The sequence below is a fragment of the Chrysoperla carnea genome, chromosome 1 (genome assembly GCF_905475395.1).
Source record: "Chrysoperla carnea chromosome 1, inChrCarn1.1, whole genome shotgun sequence".
In the NCBI taxonomy this organism is placed as follows: Eukaryota; Metazoa; Arthropoda; class Insecta; order Neuroptera; family Chrysopidae; genus Chrysoperla; species Chrysoperla carnea.
In genome coordinates, this window is record NC_058337.1 from 53611626 (window position 1) to 53629672 (window position 18047).

The window sequence follows — 18047 nt, forward strand, 5'->3', positions numbered from 1 at the left end:
TATTGTCCCCAAAATATGGACAAAATAAGTGAGGCGCTGGGATCGCTAAGTTGTCTTATTAAAAGCGGGCTGTTCGCTTCGCAGATACTACTTACCGACGACAGCGCGGCTGGTGGCTGAAAAATGAACTATAATTTCTACAAATTTTCAGGGACAGGTGCGCTAATGCTTTAGCACGTAGCGATCGTTCTCCTTCTTTATAACCTCCATGGACAAGGTCTTGGATCTAGGATCTTGGATAGGTAATACCTATTTTGTAAACCGTTAGATAGAACCACAGTCATATAATATATACAAGTCATTTAACTTCTGACAAAACCATGGGTCTCTTAATGAAAATGTTTTAGTTACATTATTAAACACTAGACAGCGACACATATGTCAAATCCAAATGGCGGTATTAGTAGAAAATTTTAAATAAATAAACAAGTTTTAATTTTGTGTTAAATTCTATTTATTTTCATTAAATTAAATAATAATTTGTTAATTAATTGAAAATAATATTTGTTGAAATAAAAATTAATTATTAATAAATAAATTAATAGTAATAATATGACAGTGGTTTTGATTTTATACTGGTGGCTTTGCTATGTAGCAGTTTTGGAAACTAACGCGTACATCAATAAGGAAACATATGTTCCTAATGCTTTTTATATTGAGCTAACAGACTTGTGTATCTATATATATATGACTGTGGATAGAACAAACAACTAAACAATTTTTGCTTGAAACATTTTTTCGTAAACATCACTGTTTACCCGTAAAGGAGCAAATTAGGTTAGAAACATTATACAGTATGTTTTCAGGTACTATTGTATATTTATACGTTACATATATTATGTATGTGTTTGGTTGTTAATTATTATATCCACTGAGAAAGTGAGAGGAAAGATAGATACTTTTATTACTTTGTGTGTAAGAGTACTCATCTTTCTTTATTTACATGACGTAAAATAAACAAGCGATTGCATAATCAACACTGTATATACATGGTATTTTAGCAATTAACTCAATCAATTGTTTGTTTTCACTTGTTTTAGTTCGATTTGAAGGTTCATTTAAAAAGAATATTAATTTATTGAATAAATTTTATTTTATTTATTCCAAAGAGCATAGGATAGAGGAGAAGCAGCCCATATGAGCTAATGTAAAATCGTAGTATACGAGTTTCAGCGCCTCTACCGAGTCAGGCTTTCAAACTTAATAGTTAATAGTCACCCCCGCAAAGTAGTTAAACTTAATAGCCATACCCGCAAAGGCCTACAAACTTAATAGTTGATCGCCTCAGACTCCAGATGTCACTTATAATTATACTTCTGCTTCTTGTCTATCCTATAGTCTTTGATTTATTCCATAACCAACAATGCCCCTGCGAATAATATTCGAGCCTTCTCTGTGTGCCTCACTCTTATTATGGTTTAAAAAAATAAAAGCATATAATTTTTTACGACAATAATATCTTTATTATAAATGAAAAGCAATTATCGAAAATACTACTTAACAGTATAATTATACAAACACATTCAAAAGACATCATGAATCATGAAGGTTGTGTATGAATGACTTTAAATTCATTTATTATTGTTTGTATTGAATTATTAATACAGTGCAACCTTAATATAACGAACCTCAATATAACGAATTCCTCGATTTAACGAATTTTTCGCAATCCCCTTGAATTGTCCATAAGAGTCAATATAAAATATACCTCTACATTACGAATATTTTTTGCGAACAGCCTCTATATAACGAATTTTCAACTACATAAAAAATTTAAATACCTCTATATAACGAAATTCGTCAATTCAAAACCTTTATATAACGTATAAAGTCCCACCAATATATGACAGTTAGTATACTCCATAGTATGTAATTCATGTCGCGAGAGGTTCCGACACTTTTTTCCTCTTTATAACGAATTTTAGACCAACTTAACCTCAATATAACAAACCTCAGTTTAACGAATTACTTGATATAACGAATATTTACTGGTTCCCTTCAGATTCGTTATATCGAGGTTGCACTGTAATACAGTGAAACCTATAAATGTAGATCATTAATATTAAGATTAATCATTTTTTTAAATTATATATAAGATATATTTTATCTTTTGATGATTTTTTCATCATCCATTTTTTTTTCGAATTATTTCAAAATACATTTTCTTCGAAATTCCGAGATATTTTTGTTATTAAGGTTAGTATAGAGAGGAAAGTAGTTTTACGAATCTCGATAAAGTAATTACTTTATTTACATTTCTTATTTATATGGATATATATAAATATTCCATACATATCCATTCTTTACGAAGATTGTGTCCATTTGTGTAAAAAGTAATTTTTGAGGATGTAAAATGACTATCTTTAAAAAATGGTTAAGCTGGATTCCCAGATCGCGTACTCAAATAAAGTTCTTTGGCCAACTCACTAAGGCCATAATACGGAGCTTGATAGAGCATACTAATAAAAACGTTCCTTTTTACACTAACCTTATTTCATTCTACCTTTGAACAAAGAGCAATTTTCAAATAATTCGAAAACTAAAATAAAACCATAAAAAATCTATGTATTCTCATCCTCATTTTTAGTATGGCTTAATTTTTCTATTAAAAAAATTTCTAATATATTTTTAGTACGAGACATAACACAAAAACGATACTTATATTCTAGAAAAAATACTTATATGAAAAGTCTGCCCCGAAAAAACGACTAGTATTTTTCTACAATCCGATTATTTTTGAAATTTAAAAAAATATTGTGAAATTATTTTTTTTACATCAATACTAAAAATATATTTTACGATAAAATTATCTTCTATTGAGGCCCAATTTTAAAATATGTGTGTTGAGGCCTTAAAAAATTAAATTGGACTTACTACAGAAGAGAATATGCGTATTTTAAGTGTCTCCTTTGTCGGAGTCGGGGCTTTATACATTTTCGCAATTTTATTCGTTTCCAAAGCGTTAATTATTTACTCACAGGCATACTTAACAATATATTTTAAAAATATTACCTGAATAATTCAAGAAAATTTAACCAACTGGAGCTGCTTTTTAATATATAATTTTAGTCTAATTGGTTTTTGAATTGAAATGAATTGAATTGCCGTCATCTTATCTTCGATATGACCAATACACATTAACACTCTATAATTAACTTTACACTGCTCGATACACATTAACTTTATAAATTGGTATGATTTTTTAGATGTTATTGATTTAATCATTTTGGCAACGAATTTGATAAAAAAAAGTATGTGATTGTAAAAGTATTCTATTAACGCAGACAACAGAGACACTTTCGTATTCTAAATACTATAAAATCTTAAAAAATTATAAAAGAAATTCTTATCAGTTAATTTTTCCCCATTGCTATACAAAAATTATTATTTTTCTTTTAACATAAAAAAAGTCACAGATATTTTGAAAGAAAAGTAATTTATCAATAAGGATTTTTCATAGGAATGGCGAAATATTTTTAATGGTAAAACAAATCATAAGCGTTTTATAAAATTAATTTTGTGAATTTATATTCCAAAAATTAAAAATTCTTTACACTTCAATAAAATTAAATTTTTATGACTCAATAGACCATTTCCTGATTCATATTTTCTTGAAATGTAAACATTTTATAATAAAAATTGACGGCGTTTGAACTTTAAAAAAATACTTTTGTATGCAATTTTCAAATTATTTTGGCAAATTTTTGTTGTATTTTTTCAATCAATTTATAAATTAAAAGGTGATCCAAATTGAACTCTAGAATTTGTATTGAATGCCATTTTTATTCAAAATTTCAAATTTCTTTCAGTGAATTTTTGACGCGAGCTAAAAGCTCAGTCATTTTTACATCCATTTGAAATTCAGGTTTAAAATTATGGAACATTTTTTGCCCATCAACGTGTATGAAGTTTAAATTTAGTAATTTTTAAACTTATAATTTTAGACTGTACAGTGGAAGTAAAATCTAGGCTCACTCCATTATCTTAAAGTTCAAATTGGATTTAGACAATTCCAACCTTCTATCGCTTTTTTTAGTAACCCACAAAAAATAATTGAATAAAAATCACCTGATGAGCTTGATGTTCGCTCGGGTGTCCATAAAAAATCACTCAAATTGTATTCTCAGATCACAATTTTAATTGGAAATGTTTCTTGGCCTCTGACCGTTAAGACACTAAGACCTAATTAATTCGCTGACATAAGGGAAACTACAGACTTACCATCCAAATTTTTGTCAACCTTATAATAGGATTCCAAACGCTCGACAGACGTTAGTTCTTGAACAAATTGTTCATCATGAGTGATCACAATTAATTGAAAATGTTTTTGCCCTTTGCGCGCATGTACAATTTCTGCTAATGATCGACATAAACTAGTCACATTCGCCCGATCTAAATTCGTTGTTGGCTCATCCAGGGCTAGTATGCCACAATTACAACTAAAGGTTTCTGCCAAAGCCATTCGTATTATCAGACATGCCAAAACTTTTTGTCCAGCACTACATCGACCCCGCATGTCAAGTTCAACACCGTTACGAATTTGTACAACACGATAATTAAATGTACGTCTGCCATCTTTTCCAGATGATACGGTTTGTTCCGTTTTAATTTCAATATAATCACAATCATTACCCCGATAAATTTTCGACCAAAGTTCTCGAATTGTACGGTTGATTTGTACCATTTTATCTTTGTGATGTACAATCATAGCGAAGTCTAATGCATTTATAAACTTGCCGATATCATCAACTACACGTTCCCGGATTTTTAGCTCCATTAATTTATGTTTATATTTGGTTTCCGCTTGCTGATTTGCTTCGGTTGATAATTCCTTTTCTAACTTAGCTATATTGTTTGTTAATTCATCCTTTCGTCCTTCGTTACGATTTTTCTCGGATTTAATTTGATTCCCGCTTTCGTTAAGTTTACGTTTTTCTTTAATTGCTGCTTGATAATTTTCTTTTTGCATAGAAGCGGATAATTCTTCCATTTCTGTTTTAATAGTTGCTTCTTCTGCTTGTTTCTCACGTAACTTTTGATTATCGATCAATTCTCGTCGATAATTCTTTTGACTTACAAGGAAATTTTTGATACGATCCACTTCTGCCTGTAATTTTTGTTTATCTTTCGCATGATTTTCTTTTTCTTCATTCAATTTTTCAATTTTTTCAATGACTTCATTCAATTGAGACGTAATATTTTTTTTTTCGAATTCATCGATTGTCTGTTGAATAGATTTAATTTCATGGAAATGTTTCTGAATAGTTTGAATTTCAGATTGAGATTTATCAATTTTCTTCTTATTATCCTTTTTAGCTTGCGATTTTTTATCGATGGCGTGATCTAATTCTTTTTTGACGGGTAAAAGCTCATCTTCCAAAGTAGCCACTTCCGTTGATAACTTGCTTTCTGTGGCTTGTAACTCAGCGAATCGAGCTTGAATTTGTACAATACCCTGAATATTTTTTTCAATATTAAGCTGTTGTTGAACAAGTTTATTCTTTGTTTCTGATAAATATTGTTTTTGTTCGTTGAAGTTGTTTAATCGTGTTTGTAACGTGTCAACTTGTCGACGCGCAGTAGTCATTTCTGATTTTAAATTTTCTTGTTCATTTAAGGCTTCTTGTAAAGTGCGTGTAGATGTTGTTGCCGTACTCATTTGACCTTCTAAATCACCTACTTTTGTTTTGATTTTTTTCAACTCAGCTAAATGTTTATCCAAGACAGCAACGTCAGAAGAAACCGATTGAGCCAAATCGTGATTCTCTTGTACGGGAGTCAAAGTTTGTTGAAGATTTTCAAGTTCTTCTTTAGCTTTTTCTAAATTTTCAATTATTTCTTTGATTTCCTCCTTAATTTTTGGTAAAAGTTCATCTTTTATCGAAGCAATTCTTTCGTTAACCGTTTCAAGTTGGACTAGTTTATTGTATTGTTTTTGTTTCTTTGTCAATTCAGTTTCAATTTCTTTTAACTTTGTAGGAAAACCTTCAATTTGGGTTGTGATATCGTTTATAATTTCTTTTACGTATTCAGGTTGCTTATCTTTAAAATCCCGCTTACAAACCGGACAACATGGTTCTTCTTCTCCAAGTTTTTCGATAAAACGAGTAAACATATACTTCGAATTTGAATAACTTCCTTTGTCTTTTTGTAATTCTTCCAATTCATTTTTCATGTCATTTAAAACATCAGCAAAAGGTTTTCCTTCACATTGTGCTTCAACCGTAGCAATATTTTCTTCTAATTCCTTCTCTAAACTTACTTGTTTTTCGTTACGATGCTTTAAATCACTTTCTAATTCCGTGACTTTCTTCTGTGCTTTTTTAATTGAATTATTAAGCTCGCGAATTTTCGCAGTACCTTCCTTTTTAATTTTATCAAGTGCACTTTTAAAATTACCGTCGGGGAGTTCATTATTGAATAATTTGTTAAGCGATTCCTCGTGTTTTGTTTTAATTTTTTGTACTTCAGCTTCGTTACGGACCACATTTTCACGATTTACGTCCAGTTCGGTTTGTACATTACTAAATTTTTGTAATGTTTTAACTTCTTTATCAACAGCATCCAGTGCTTTTTCTGCACCATCACGTTTTCTAGTTTCTTCCTCGATTTGTTTTGCAAGTTCCATTGGATCTAATGAATTGGTTAAACTATCATATTCCTTAGAATTGCGTTCGAGTTTATCTTTGATAATTTCCAAGTGGCTAGAAGAAGCATTTGCTTCATCTACTTCTCGCTTTTTCTTACGAACTTCCGCTTTCGTTTCACGTAACTGTTGCATTTTGGATTTAACACTTTGTTCCATCGTTATCTTATTTTCACGACATTTATCGATATTAGTTTGAAGCTGTTGATCCTCCAAATCAAGTTCTTTGATTAAATCCTCATGTTTTTGTTTTCGTTCTTCAATTTTGCTTTCAATAATGCCAAATATTTCTACTGCTTTTTCCGAGTCAGTGATTGGATCTAAAGTTACTTCCAGTTGTTGCGATAGTGGGGCTAACAATTTATCACGCTTAGTTTTTTGACTCTCGTTACGTTTTTCTTCATTACGTAGCTGCCCAACAAGAACTTGTTCTTGACCGAAAGATTTTAAGAATTTTTTCTCCTCATCGACCTTTTCTTTTAATTTCGCTTCCCATTCATCTAGTTCGGTTTGTTTTAAAAGCAACAGTTTTTCAAATTCCACAATAGTATCTGCAAGCTCCGCATCGCTATGTTCTAATATTTTTAATCCGTTCGACATATGTTTGATATCTTTTTTTAATTCTTCGAAACGTTGTTTTTTCATTTGTAAATTTCGAAGTCGCTGATCGTAATCGGACTCAATTTGTTTAATTTCATCTAAACGTTCCGTAATCGGTTTTAACTTTTCTTCCAATTCAGTAATTTTTTGTATAGTTAATTCCAATTTATCTTGGGCATCTTTTAAATTTTTCTTTTTTTTATCGACTTCCATTTTCTTATATTCCAAGCCTTTGACTTCTTCCACAATGATCTTGTTTTCCGTTTGTCGAGTTTTTTTCATTTTTCGAATCACGTCCAAACATTTATTGTACTTCAAAGCATCAAAAATTGCATCAAAACGTTCTTTTAATTTTTTACCTTCTTCTAAAGGCCATGAAGAATCTTCCTGATGACAAAATATTACGTTACTTAAGATAGCTTTTGATACACCCATTGCAACGCACATTTCAACATCAATATCTGCGCAACGACTACTTATAGATTTCTCCTCTTCTCCAGGTTTTCTTACAGTTAGCGTATTATCAATACGTTTGTACTCGACTTTGTTTGTACGCTGAGTGGCTTGTAGGGCTTTACAAACAAATACTTCATCGCCATTTGATCGAACTACATGCAATTTGACTTGGCCCTTGCTTTCAGACCGACTTGATAATTTTGGATCAAATATAAATCCCGCTCCCCGCTGGCAGCCTGGTGGTAAGTCACCGGTGGTAGCAAACTTGAGTGCTTCAATAATTGTTGTTTTTCCACAACCATTTTGCCCTAAAATTAGTGTTAGTGGCGATTGGAATTGGATTGTTTGTTCATCCTTTTCGTCAGGTCCATAGCTCCGTATACCGCTTAAATTTAACTTATCAAGTCGTGACATTTTTGTATCTAGAATCAAATAAATTATGCTTTAGTTTTTTTTACGATATACTGCACCCAAAAAAGAAAAAATTAACTTTTGGTTGCAGTCCATAATATATGCTGATATTATTTTTAATTAAAGTCGATATTTCTAGTCGATCTGAATAAGTCTTTGTAGGAGTAACCTTGGAAAATTGGATTAAGGTTAATTTTAATCGATTTTAAAAATAAAATTTATCGTTGGGGGAAAACAGTCTATTTTGTCGTTCATTTTTGAAAATTACTTTGTTTAAATAGACTAGGCCTGATACAACAAACATATTTTAATTTATTATTTGGAAAATCTCAATTTTTAAAGGCTCGAATATTGGGCGTTGGAAGAACCAGATGAAAAAAATGTAAATTTTTTCGATATCTCATTTGATTTTTGCGTAGTTAAAATTTTGCTATCTATCTATTAAAACTATAATTATATACCCTAGCTATCTATTAAAACTATAATTTTTTAAAAGAACTACATGCCCTCACTAATAGTATTTGTTCGAGTTGTCGTGGAAAACATCAATATACATTCAAGATTTAGAAAAATGTACCCCACTACTCAAAAGAACACCCGTGAATAAAGCAGAACTCATAATTCTCCACCGATACCAAATATTAATGGTGAAATTATTGTAAGTCGAGATCATAATGATTTTTGTTCTTATCGCAAAGTATTTCAATATTAGCATATTTATATTTAATTTAATTCAAACCACTTTTCATTTTGATTAGTTCGTAGTCCTTTATACAGACATCATATATTTAATACTCCTATTTTAATAGAAAAGGTCTGAAGCCGTGCAAAGTCCCTTCGATGCAGAAATATATCCATCTATCCTTCTCGTGAAACGGCAATATGCGCATGTCCATCAGTTTGTATATGACAGCTTATACATATAGACCGTGGGATACTACAGTTTTTGTTTTAAATGATCATATAGCACAGCAGTGCGAATCGTAGATTAATTTAAAAAAAATGGAAAATCGAAAATTGAAAGTGTAATGTATGCTGTATATGTGAAATGTGTATGCTTTTGCTGTGACTATATATACAGGACGTCAAATAGCCCTTTTTCACACCCTTATATCTCAGAAACTACTTGAGCTATAATGTTGCGCTTTTCAACTTAAGGAGATATATACCCTGGGACGCCGTAAATCAAAGCTCACGTTCACGGCTCTCATCGTTTCCGAGCAATAACGCGTCAAAAAACGGCCACGCCCCGAAATTTTGTTACTCACTCATATAAATTCACAGCAAAACTGAGAAATGGTAGAAAGATGCGGTTTTCATTAAAATAAATTAGAGAAAAATCATACCCCAGAAAAACTTCCAAATATCAAAATTTTTAACGGGAAATGGGAAATTTCGCTAATTAAAGGTGCATTTTTTCCGTATTTAAAATACATGGTAAAATATGAACCAATCAGAAGGCTAGTTTTTTTTCCTATACAATTTGTATGGTAAAACTTAAATACGCTTAAAAATTTGTTATTTATATAATTTTAATTAAATATTGATTAAATTTGAATAAATATTATATAAATATTCAAAAATTAATTGTGTATTTCAATATTTCCAACTTAAAATATTATAAAAATTAAATAAAATATATCTTATTACTAAGACCCTATGAAATTCAAAGTACCATGTAGAAAACATATTAAAATTATTATGTTACATTAATTAGGAAAATTTTAATTTGCTTTTATAGCGAAAACTGTAAGAGATAGAACAAAAGTTTAAATGCAAAAAATGTTCCTTGCATAAAATTAAACAATTCTGTATGAAAAATTTTGTTGTAAAGGTAATTGTTTTCCCGTGAAAAGCAAATAAAGTAAAAAATTAAATTGCAATTTTCGGAAAAACGGTAAGAGATAGAACAAAAGTTTAAATGTAAAAAATGTTCCTTACATAAAAATAAACAACTTTTGTTTGAAACATTTTTTCGAAAAAACAATCATTTTCCCTCGAGAAAGTAAATAACCAGTCCTGTTTTTTTCGTTAATGCAAAATCCAACTATTTTTGTCCTTAAATTTAAAAAAAGTATAAATATAATTTTACAAGAAGTTTTAAACCATTTTGCTTAAATGGCTTGTAGTGTTTACTACTAATTGTTGCAATGACAACGAATTTTATTTTCTTAAAAACAATGGTATTGTTATGTTCAACAATAAATAATCTTGCAACCCAATTTTGAAGCCGACACCCTCAATCGATTACGTTGAAATTTTGTAAGCACGCTGACTTTGAATGACATTGAATTTTTATGGTTGACTTGATCGAATTTTCTCGTGGCTTCCGCCATATTTTGTTAAATGGGGGGGGGGGTAATCTTATTACTCAATTTTAAAGCAGATATCTTCAACCGATTGAGTTGAAATTTTGTATACACGTTTAGATTTGATAACAAAACATGGTAAGGTTAGTGGCGTTATTATTTTTCCATCACTCTCACTATAATTGATTTATCTTTAAATGATCCAGCTATACCGATTCTAAGGGACTTCTAAATTATAGAAAGATGCGATTTTGGACATTCGACAGAGACTTGCTTGAATTGAGGGTCAACCCATGCGCAGTACTATTACATGTAATCCTCGTGTGCGCACTAGAAATTTTTAAGGCCTACATGTGCGCAGTAACAAAATATAAATTTAGCGTATGCGCAGTTGCAAGATTCAGGATAAATGCATGCGCACAACTATAATTATTGATTAATCTGTGGGCACTTCCCGGATATAATACCCAAATATGCGCACTAACAAAATTGAAAGTCCCTGTATGCGCAGTTGTAATATTCAGGATCAACCCATGCGCAGTACTATTACATGTAATCCACGTGTGCGCACTAGCAATTTTTAAGGCCTACATGTGCGCAGTAACAAAATATAAATTAAGCGTATGCGCAGTTGCAAGATTCAGGATAAATGCATGCGCACAACTATAATTATTGATTAATCTGTGGGCACTTCTCGGATATAATACCCAAATATGTGCACTAACAAAATATAAAGTCCCTGTATGCGCAGTTGTAATATTCAGGATCAACCCATGCGCAGTACTATTACATGTGATCCACGTGTGCGCACTAGCAATTTTTAAGGCCTACTTGTGCGCAGTAACAAAATATAAATTTAGCGTATGCGCAGTTGCAAGATTCAGGATAAATGCATGCGCACAGCTATAATTATTGATTAATCTGTGAGCACTTCCCGGATATAATACCCAAATATTCGCACTGAGAAAATATAAAGTCCCTGTATGCGCAGTTGTAATATTCAGGATCAACCCATGCGCAGTACTATTACATGTAATCCACATGTGCGCACTAGCACTATATAAGGCCTACATATGCGCAGTAGCAAAATATTAACTAAGCTAATGCGCAGTTCTAAGATTCAGGTAAAATGCATGCGCAGAACTATCATTTGTGATTAATTTATGCGCATTTTCAATATTTAAGGACCAAATATGCCCATTTACAAAATATAGGGTTCCCGTTAGCACAGTTGTAATATTTAGAATCAAACCATGCGCAGTACTATTTCATGTAATCCACATGCGTGAACTAGCAATATATAAGGCCTACATACGCACAGTAACAAAATATAAATTCAGCGTATGCGTAGTTGTAAGATTCAGGATAAATGCATGCGCAGAACTATAACTTATGATTAATCTGTGCGCACTTCCAATATATAAGCCCCAAATATGCACACATTTAAGGTTCATGTATGTGCAGTTGTTATATTCCAGATTATCCCATGCGCAGAACAATTATATGGAATCAAAGTGTTCGCATTACCAATATATAAGACCCAATTATGCGCACTTACAAAATATAACGCCCCTGTATGAGCCGTTGTAATATTCAGGATCAATCCATATGCAGAACTATTATATGAAATCAAGCTGTGCGTATTACCCATAAAAAAGACCTAAATATTTGCAGTTACATAATATCTGTCTGTCCGTCTGCACGTCTGTCTGCCAACACGATAACACAAAAACGAAAAGAAATTTTTTAAGATGAAATTTTTATAGCGTACTCAGGACGTAAAAAGTGAGGTCAAGTTCGTAAATGAGCAATAAACGTCAATTGAGTCCTGAGTCTGTGGGACCCATCTTGTAAACCATTATAGATAGAACAAAAATTTTAATGTAAAAATATTCCTAAAAGAAATAACCAACTTTTGAATGAAACATTTTTTCGAAAACATGACTGTTTACCCATGAGGACGCAAATTTTGCGTAAATTATATTGAATGTATTATAAAATAATCAATATCAGTTATATGAAAATGAAATTTTCATTACAATATTTATCAATAACACAATTTTGATGACATCTTGTTCGCCATCTCTCTTGACGTACGAGGCTCAGTATTCAACAGTAATTCAATGTATTCATATTGGTGAGTTTAAATTGTTACAAACACTTTCAAACTAAATACTATTGCCTTGCAAAAAGAAGTGATATCCCACCAAAAACATAAATGTGAAAAAAGGCGTAGATGTCACAGAATCCCAATAAACTTAATTACGTCAGCCCAAAAAAGTTGTGAAATCCCGTAGAGAAAAAAATTCTTCGAAAAAAATTTATAAAAATGGCATAAATTTATTGAGTAACTTTTCCGTAAAGAAGCATTAAAGTATTACATTAACAAATTTTCGGTGACTTCATACCTACACGCACCTGTATAGGAGAACAAAAGATAATCGTTAACCCCCTACTATCTCCCTCCTCCCCTCTAATGTTATGACGTAATAATTTTTTCACAACTTTTATGAAACATCAAAATTTAAATTTAAACAATCAAAGCATTCTTTAGATTAAAGTCAAGCACCTACTTAACAAAGGCCTAATTTTTTTTACTAAAGTAAGAAAATTATTGGTTTAAATTTCTTGTCAAGTTTCTCCTTAGTACGTATTTATTTAATATTTTACTTCGCAAGTTTTTTATTTTTAGATTCGTTTTTATATTCCGAAAACTTGCGAAGTAAAATATTAAATAAATACGTACTAAGGAGAAACTTGACAAGAAATTTAAACCAATAATTTTCTTACTTTAGTAAAAAAAATTAGGCCTTTGTTAAGTAGGTGCTTGACTTTAATCTAAAGAATGCTTTGATTGTTTAAATTTAAATTTTGATGTTTCATAAAAGTTGTGAAAAAATTATTACGTCATAACATTAGAGGGGAGGAGGGAGATAGTAGGGGGTTAACGATTATCTTTTGTTCTCCTATACAGGTGCGTGTAGGTATGAAGTCACCGAAAATTTGTTAATGTAATACTTTAATGCTTCTTTACGGAAAAGTTACTCAATAAATTTATGCCATTTTTATAAATTTTTTTCGAAGAATTTTTTTCTCTACGGGATTTCACAACTTTTTTGGGCTGACGTAATTAAGTTTATTGGGATTCTGTGACATCTACGCCTTTTTTCACATTTATGTTTTTGGTGGGATGAATACATACTTGAAACTTCGTGAGTGGCTTCCTTTTGAATAATCTACCAAACTTTTCTCTACGATTTAATAACTATTAAACAATTCAGCAAAAGTGAACCATGTACGTATTCAAAAACAACAATACTTAAGTACGGATATTCGAGGTGGTATACAAGCTCATCGATGCAGTATTCCTTTTTTTGTTTTTTGACAAAATATTTTATTGTTTAATAATTATTAATGCCATCGAGTGGTCATAGTGTATGAAAAATTTCCAGCTGCGTTTTTTCAGAACGATAACTCAAATATAACTTCATCATGCTCATTTGAAAACGCAGCTTCTCGAAAAAAAAATCGTAGATGAAAGTTTGGCAGACTCGCCAAAAGGAAGTGACTCACCAAGTTTCAAGTATGTATTTATCATTTAAAAAATACCCGTGGTGTCCCACGGTCTGATATATCTGCATTACGGAGTCGCGGATAATGAGTCGAGTATTGCGACAGAGATAGAAACAGCCTTTTGCTGTCTCACTTTCAGTCTGATACTTCCACTTACGGGCGCTAGCAATATAGAGTATTAAATATATGACAGGCACACAAAATCGAAAAGATTTTTGCAAGATAAAAAAAGACACCCAAAAAGAGGTATAAGGCGGAATGTTATGACTTGTGTTGATAAAACTAATCCCCCTCCCCTTTCCAAAAAAATGTTTCTGCATCCCATTAAAGTGCCTTATAAGGAGGTAAAATTTGTAATACTTCTTACGATGCTAAGCTAAATATTTAGACTTATGCATTTTTACTCACTCAGAAATCTATATTAATTAGTTAAAAAAACGACAAATTTATTTCTATTAAGATCATTTTTTCATGAAATATGTTAAAATGATAGCTTTTATCTTTACCTTTCATCAATTTTAACGAAATGTTCAAAAAAGTAAGGATTTTTTTAGTTTCGTTCCAAGATTATTGATTATATTAATAATGTCATCTAAATAGATATTACTAGTGTATTTCTCGTTAATTTTCGGGGTTCGATATATAGAAAACTAATATATATATACATCGAAAAAATTTTACTTTTGATATTATTTAATTTTAGCAACTTGTAATATGACCCACCATAAAATTCCAAAACGATAGTCTCAAATATTATCTTACATTCACTTTTGGAGGAAACTACTAACTAATCAATACAAAAAAATCTTATATCGATAATACATTTTCTGTACAACAATTAACTCTTCGCTTCTTTCCCCCCAATCATCATAATGAGAATTGTTCTTGAGAATGAAGATGTAAAACATGTATTCATTTGAAAAATAAGCCATGTTCTTTTGACGTATTAGGATGTGCTGAATTCTTACAATTTTGAATTTTAGTAATGTGGTGCTAATTCTAAAATCATATATCAGATCGTAGTAAGTATAAACACTATTGTTGTTTTCGTCAAGTGTAAATAAATAGACTTGGATTTAAAAAATTAATTGAAAACAACATAATTAAAAATAACTTATTTCTGTACTTTTTACTACTTGTAAGAAATCGAAAGGCCCGAAAATTATACTTACATAGTAAATCGGCACTTACACTGGAAGGAGTATTTTCATCTTAAAAATTTAATTTACTGACAATTTCTATTTATTTTTCGTAATCTTTGTAACAATATGCTTTTAAATTTTTGATAATTTTGCTGACTTACACAAAATATTTTTTATAATCAAATCCATTTGGGGTATACCATATTTTATACCTACTAAATGATAATCATCCAAAAAATAAAAAAATTTATAAATTTCAACTTGATTTATATTTCATTCAAAAATGGTAAAAATATAACTGAATAAAAGTTATTGAAAGTATGCAATCCACTTAAAATTTTAAAACAAAGAATTTCAAAATGAAAAAACAACTTGCACAATGGCTCAAAAAAAGACGCGCTATGTTTATGGATACAATCATACAATTCGATATTTATGAAGTTATTTATAAAAGATAATACAATATATACATACCAAATATGTTATTATAATATTATAACATTTAATAGACAACTTTTATTGATAACTTTTCTGAATATTTGTTAATATTTATTGAATGTCATATATATTATAATGCCGGTGATAATATCTTGACATAACCAAATCGTTAAACACAGCACCAAACTAATGACCAGTGGAGCCAACAAAATAAGACGCGCGACGCGTTCTTTTATTTATTTTTTATTTTTTCGTATCAAAGGTGAAGAATTTAAAAGAGTTTACATACAAATTTATTACACTTTACTTGTTAAAAAACTTTATTTTTTATTTAACACTATTTAGTATGATTTTAAAATTTTGTATCAAATTTTTCTATTTTTGAATTTTAGATATAGACGATAATAACCTTTTAGGACGCTATTATTGACGCTCCCATTGCATTAGTACGTCTAAAAAAATCTAGATGGAATAAATGGAAATTTGCATTAACCCGCCATTTACAAAAACTTAACCGAATAAATAAAAGCTACTTTGCAAATATTGAATAATCTGTAAAAGATGTATACTTAGGAGTAGGAATCTCAATTGCATACTACTAAACATTATATGTGCAGAGTTTTGTTAGCAAATATTTTATCTCATGCCATTTTGCCAAGGTATAAACATTGAAATTACTTGTTGATACTATTACAGTCATAAAATCATCATAAAATAATATATACAGACTGTTCCATGACTCGATGGATATAGCTATTCTTTGGATAATTTTAAGTCGTATACTTTTGTCCAAAATCCTTGTTAAAAAGTTATGGGCGGTATTAAATTTAACTAATTATAGACATTATTGGGTCAAGTAGTTGAATGTTTTATTAATTAAAAATTTTTATGTTGCTTACACAAATGTAATTAAAGATTTTTTTCAAAATGACCCCCCCCCCCGACGCCTCACAACACAATACGTTTATTAATATTGAAGAATACCCCGCTAAAAATTTGTAGTGTAGACCATAATTAAGGTTTGTACTTTAATGAACGGTTGATTTCGCCTTGTTATCTATTTGCCATTATTAAACAATAAATTTTCACGTCATATAATTCGGTTTGAGATCACCAATTCGGACGTGACATCATTGTACTGGCTTGTCAAATTTGTTGACATACTTTATGGCATTAATTACTTACATTTGGTATGATATTATATTAATTTCTATTATTCTACGGGTTTTTATTAGAAAACTTAATGATAACGAGTGTAAATTCTATGTTGTAAATTAATTTTTTTAAGTGTAAATTATACATTAAACTGTCACCAATTGACAGATCACGTACTTATACGTCATCAACAGAAAGTGCCAAAAAACAGTGTTTAAATATCTCAAAATTATGATGTATTTTAAATATTTTTTTACACTTAATTACAGCATTTTTAAGCAGTATTTATGTTTTTTACTTTGTTATAACGATGCAAACAATGAATTACAAATATAAAAAAAATACGTGAATATTCCCTATTTGAAAATGTGAATAATAGGGCTTTTCATTTTAAAATCACGATTCACATTTGTTTCGTACTAAATGATTTATAACCAATGTGATAAAATGCATAACAAATATCTTCTATCTTAGTCCTACTTATTGCTGTCAGTACGAAAAAAAAGAGTGTGTGTACTTATGTACACGCGTTAGAAGTTATACTTCTTTCATTCAAAATTAATTATTCATATGAATACTATATTTCACAACCATCGACTTGAACTGGCTCAGGGATATAAGTACTATGTAGTGTATAGTATGAACACTCAGTACTGTAACTATATTCAGTGTTGAAAATATATTTTTTTATTATTTCAATTCTGTGGCTAACTTCATCATGTCGTTCGTGCGCGCGCAGCTCACAAATTCACTCTCATCCAAACGCGCCAAAAGAAGTATAACTTCAAAAAATAAATTCTGCACTTGCGCATATGACATGATGAAAAGGTAAATACTTTGCTGTGAATTTCATTGAAAAACTGAAAGACGATTTTGTTAAAATTAATCAAAATTACCTTGCTTTATACATTCAAATTAAATTATTTCAATTGCCCAAAATATTTACTCCATTCCGTGTTCAAGATATTCTCCACGTTCTCTCCATGTTAAAGATATTTACATTTTTATTGGAGTGGGATTTTTGTCTTTTCAGGTTCTTAAACATTCAACGAAACCCCACTTAACAAAGTTCGTCGACTCTCATTTCTTTTTCACAATGTGGCGTCTGGTTGTCGCCATATTGATCTTTCATTACTGCCATCGTGGAGACTTCACAAGGAGATTTAACTCAAACGGGAGAATTGACAAAATTTGTCTACAAAATGGCAGAAGTGATAACGTCGATAATGTTCCTTTTGCACTGAAAGGCATTGCATGAAATAAGTACGAAGACAAACGAACATACGAACAAAATACTATACACTCGCTCTAATATTC

At 30.4% G+C, this 18047-nt stretch overlaps 1 protein-coding gene across 2 annotated transcripts; it reads right to left on the minus strand.

The window, feature by feature from the left end:
• Positions 1 to 3648: 3648 nt before the first annotated feature.
• LOC123299130 (DNA repair protein RAD50) lies at positions 3649 to 15975 on the minus strand. Of its 2 annotated transcripts, none has more exons than XM_044881376.1 (2): positions 15612 to 15975; positions 3649 to 8124 (listed from the first exon to the last, which is right to left on the minus strand). In XM_044881376.1, exon 2 carries the CDS (start codon positions 8114 to 8116, stop codon positions 4187 to 4189), a length of 3930 nt encoding a protein of 1309 aa, XP_044737311.1. In that variant the 5' UTR covers positions 8117 to 8124; positions 15612 to 15975; the 3' UTR covers positions 3649 to 4186. The 2 variants fall into 2 exon arrangements, with proteins under 2 accessions (XP_044737311.1, XP_044737321.1); XM_044881386.1 differs by lacking the exon at positions 15612 to 15975 and adding an exon at positions 15168 to 15257.
• Between the last annotated feature and the right edge of the window lie 2072 nt (positions 15976 to 18047).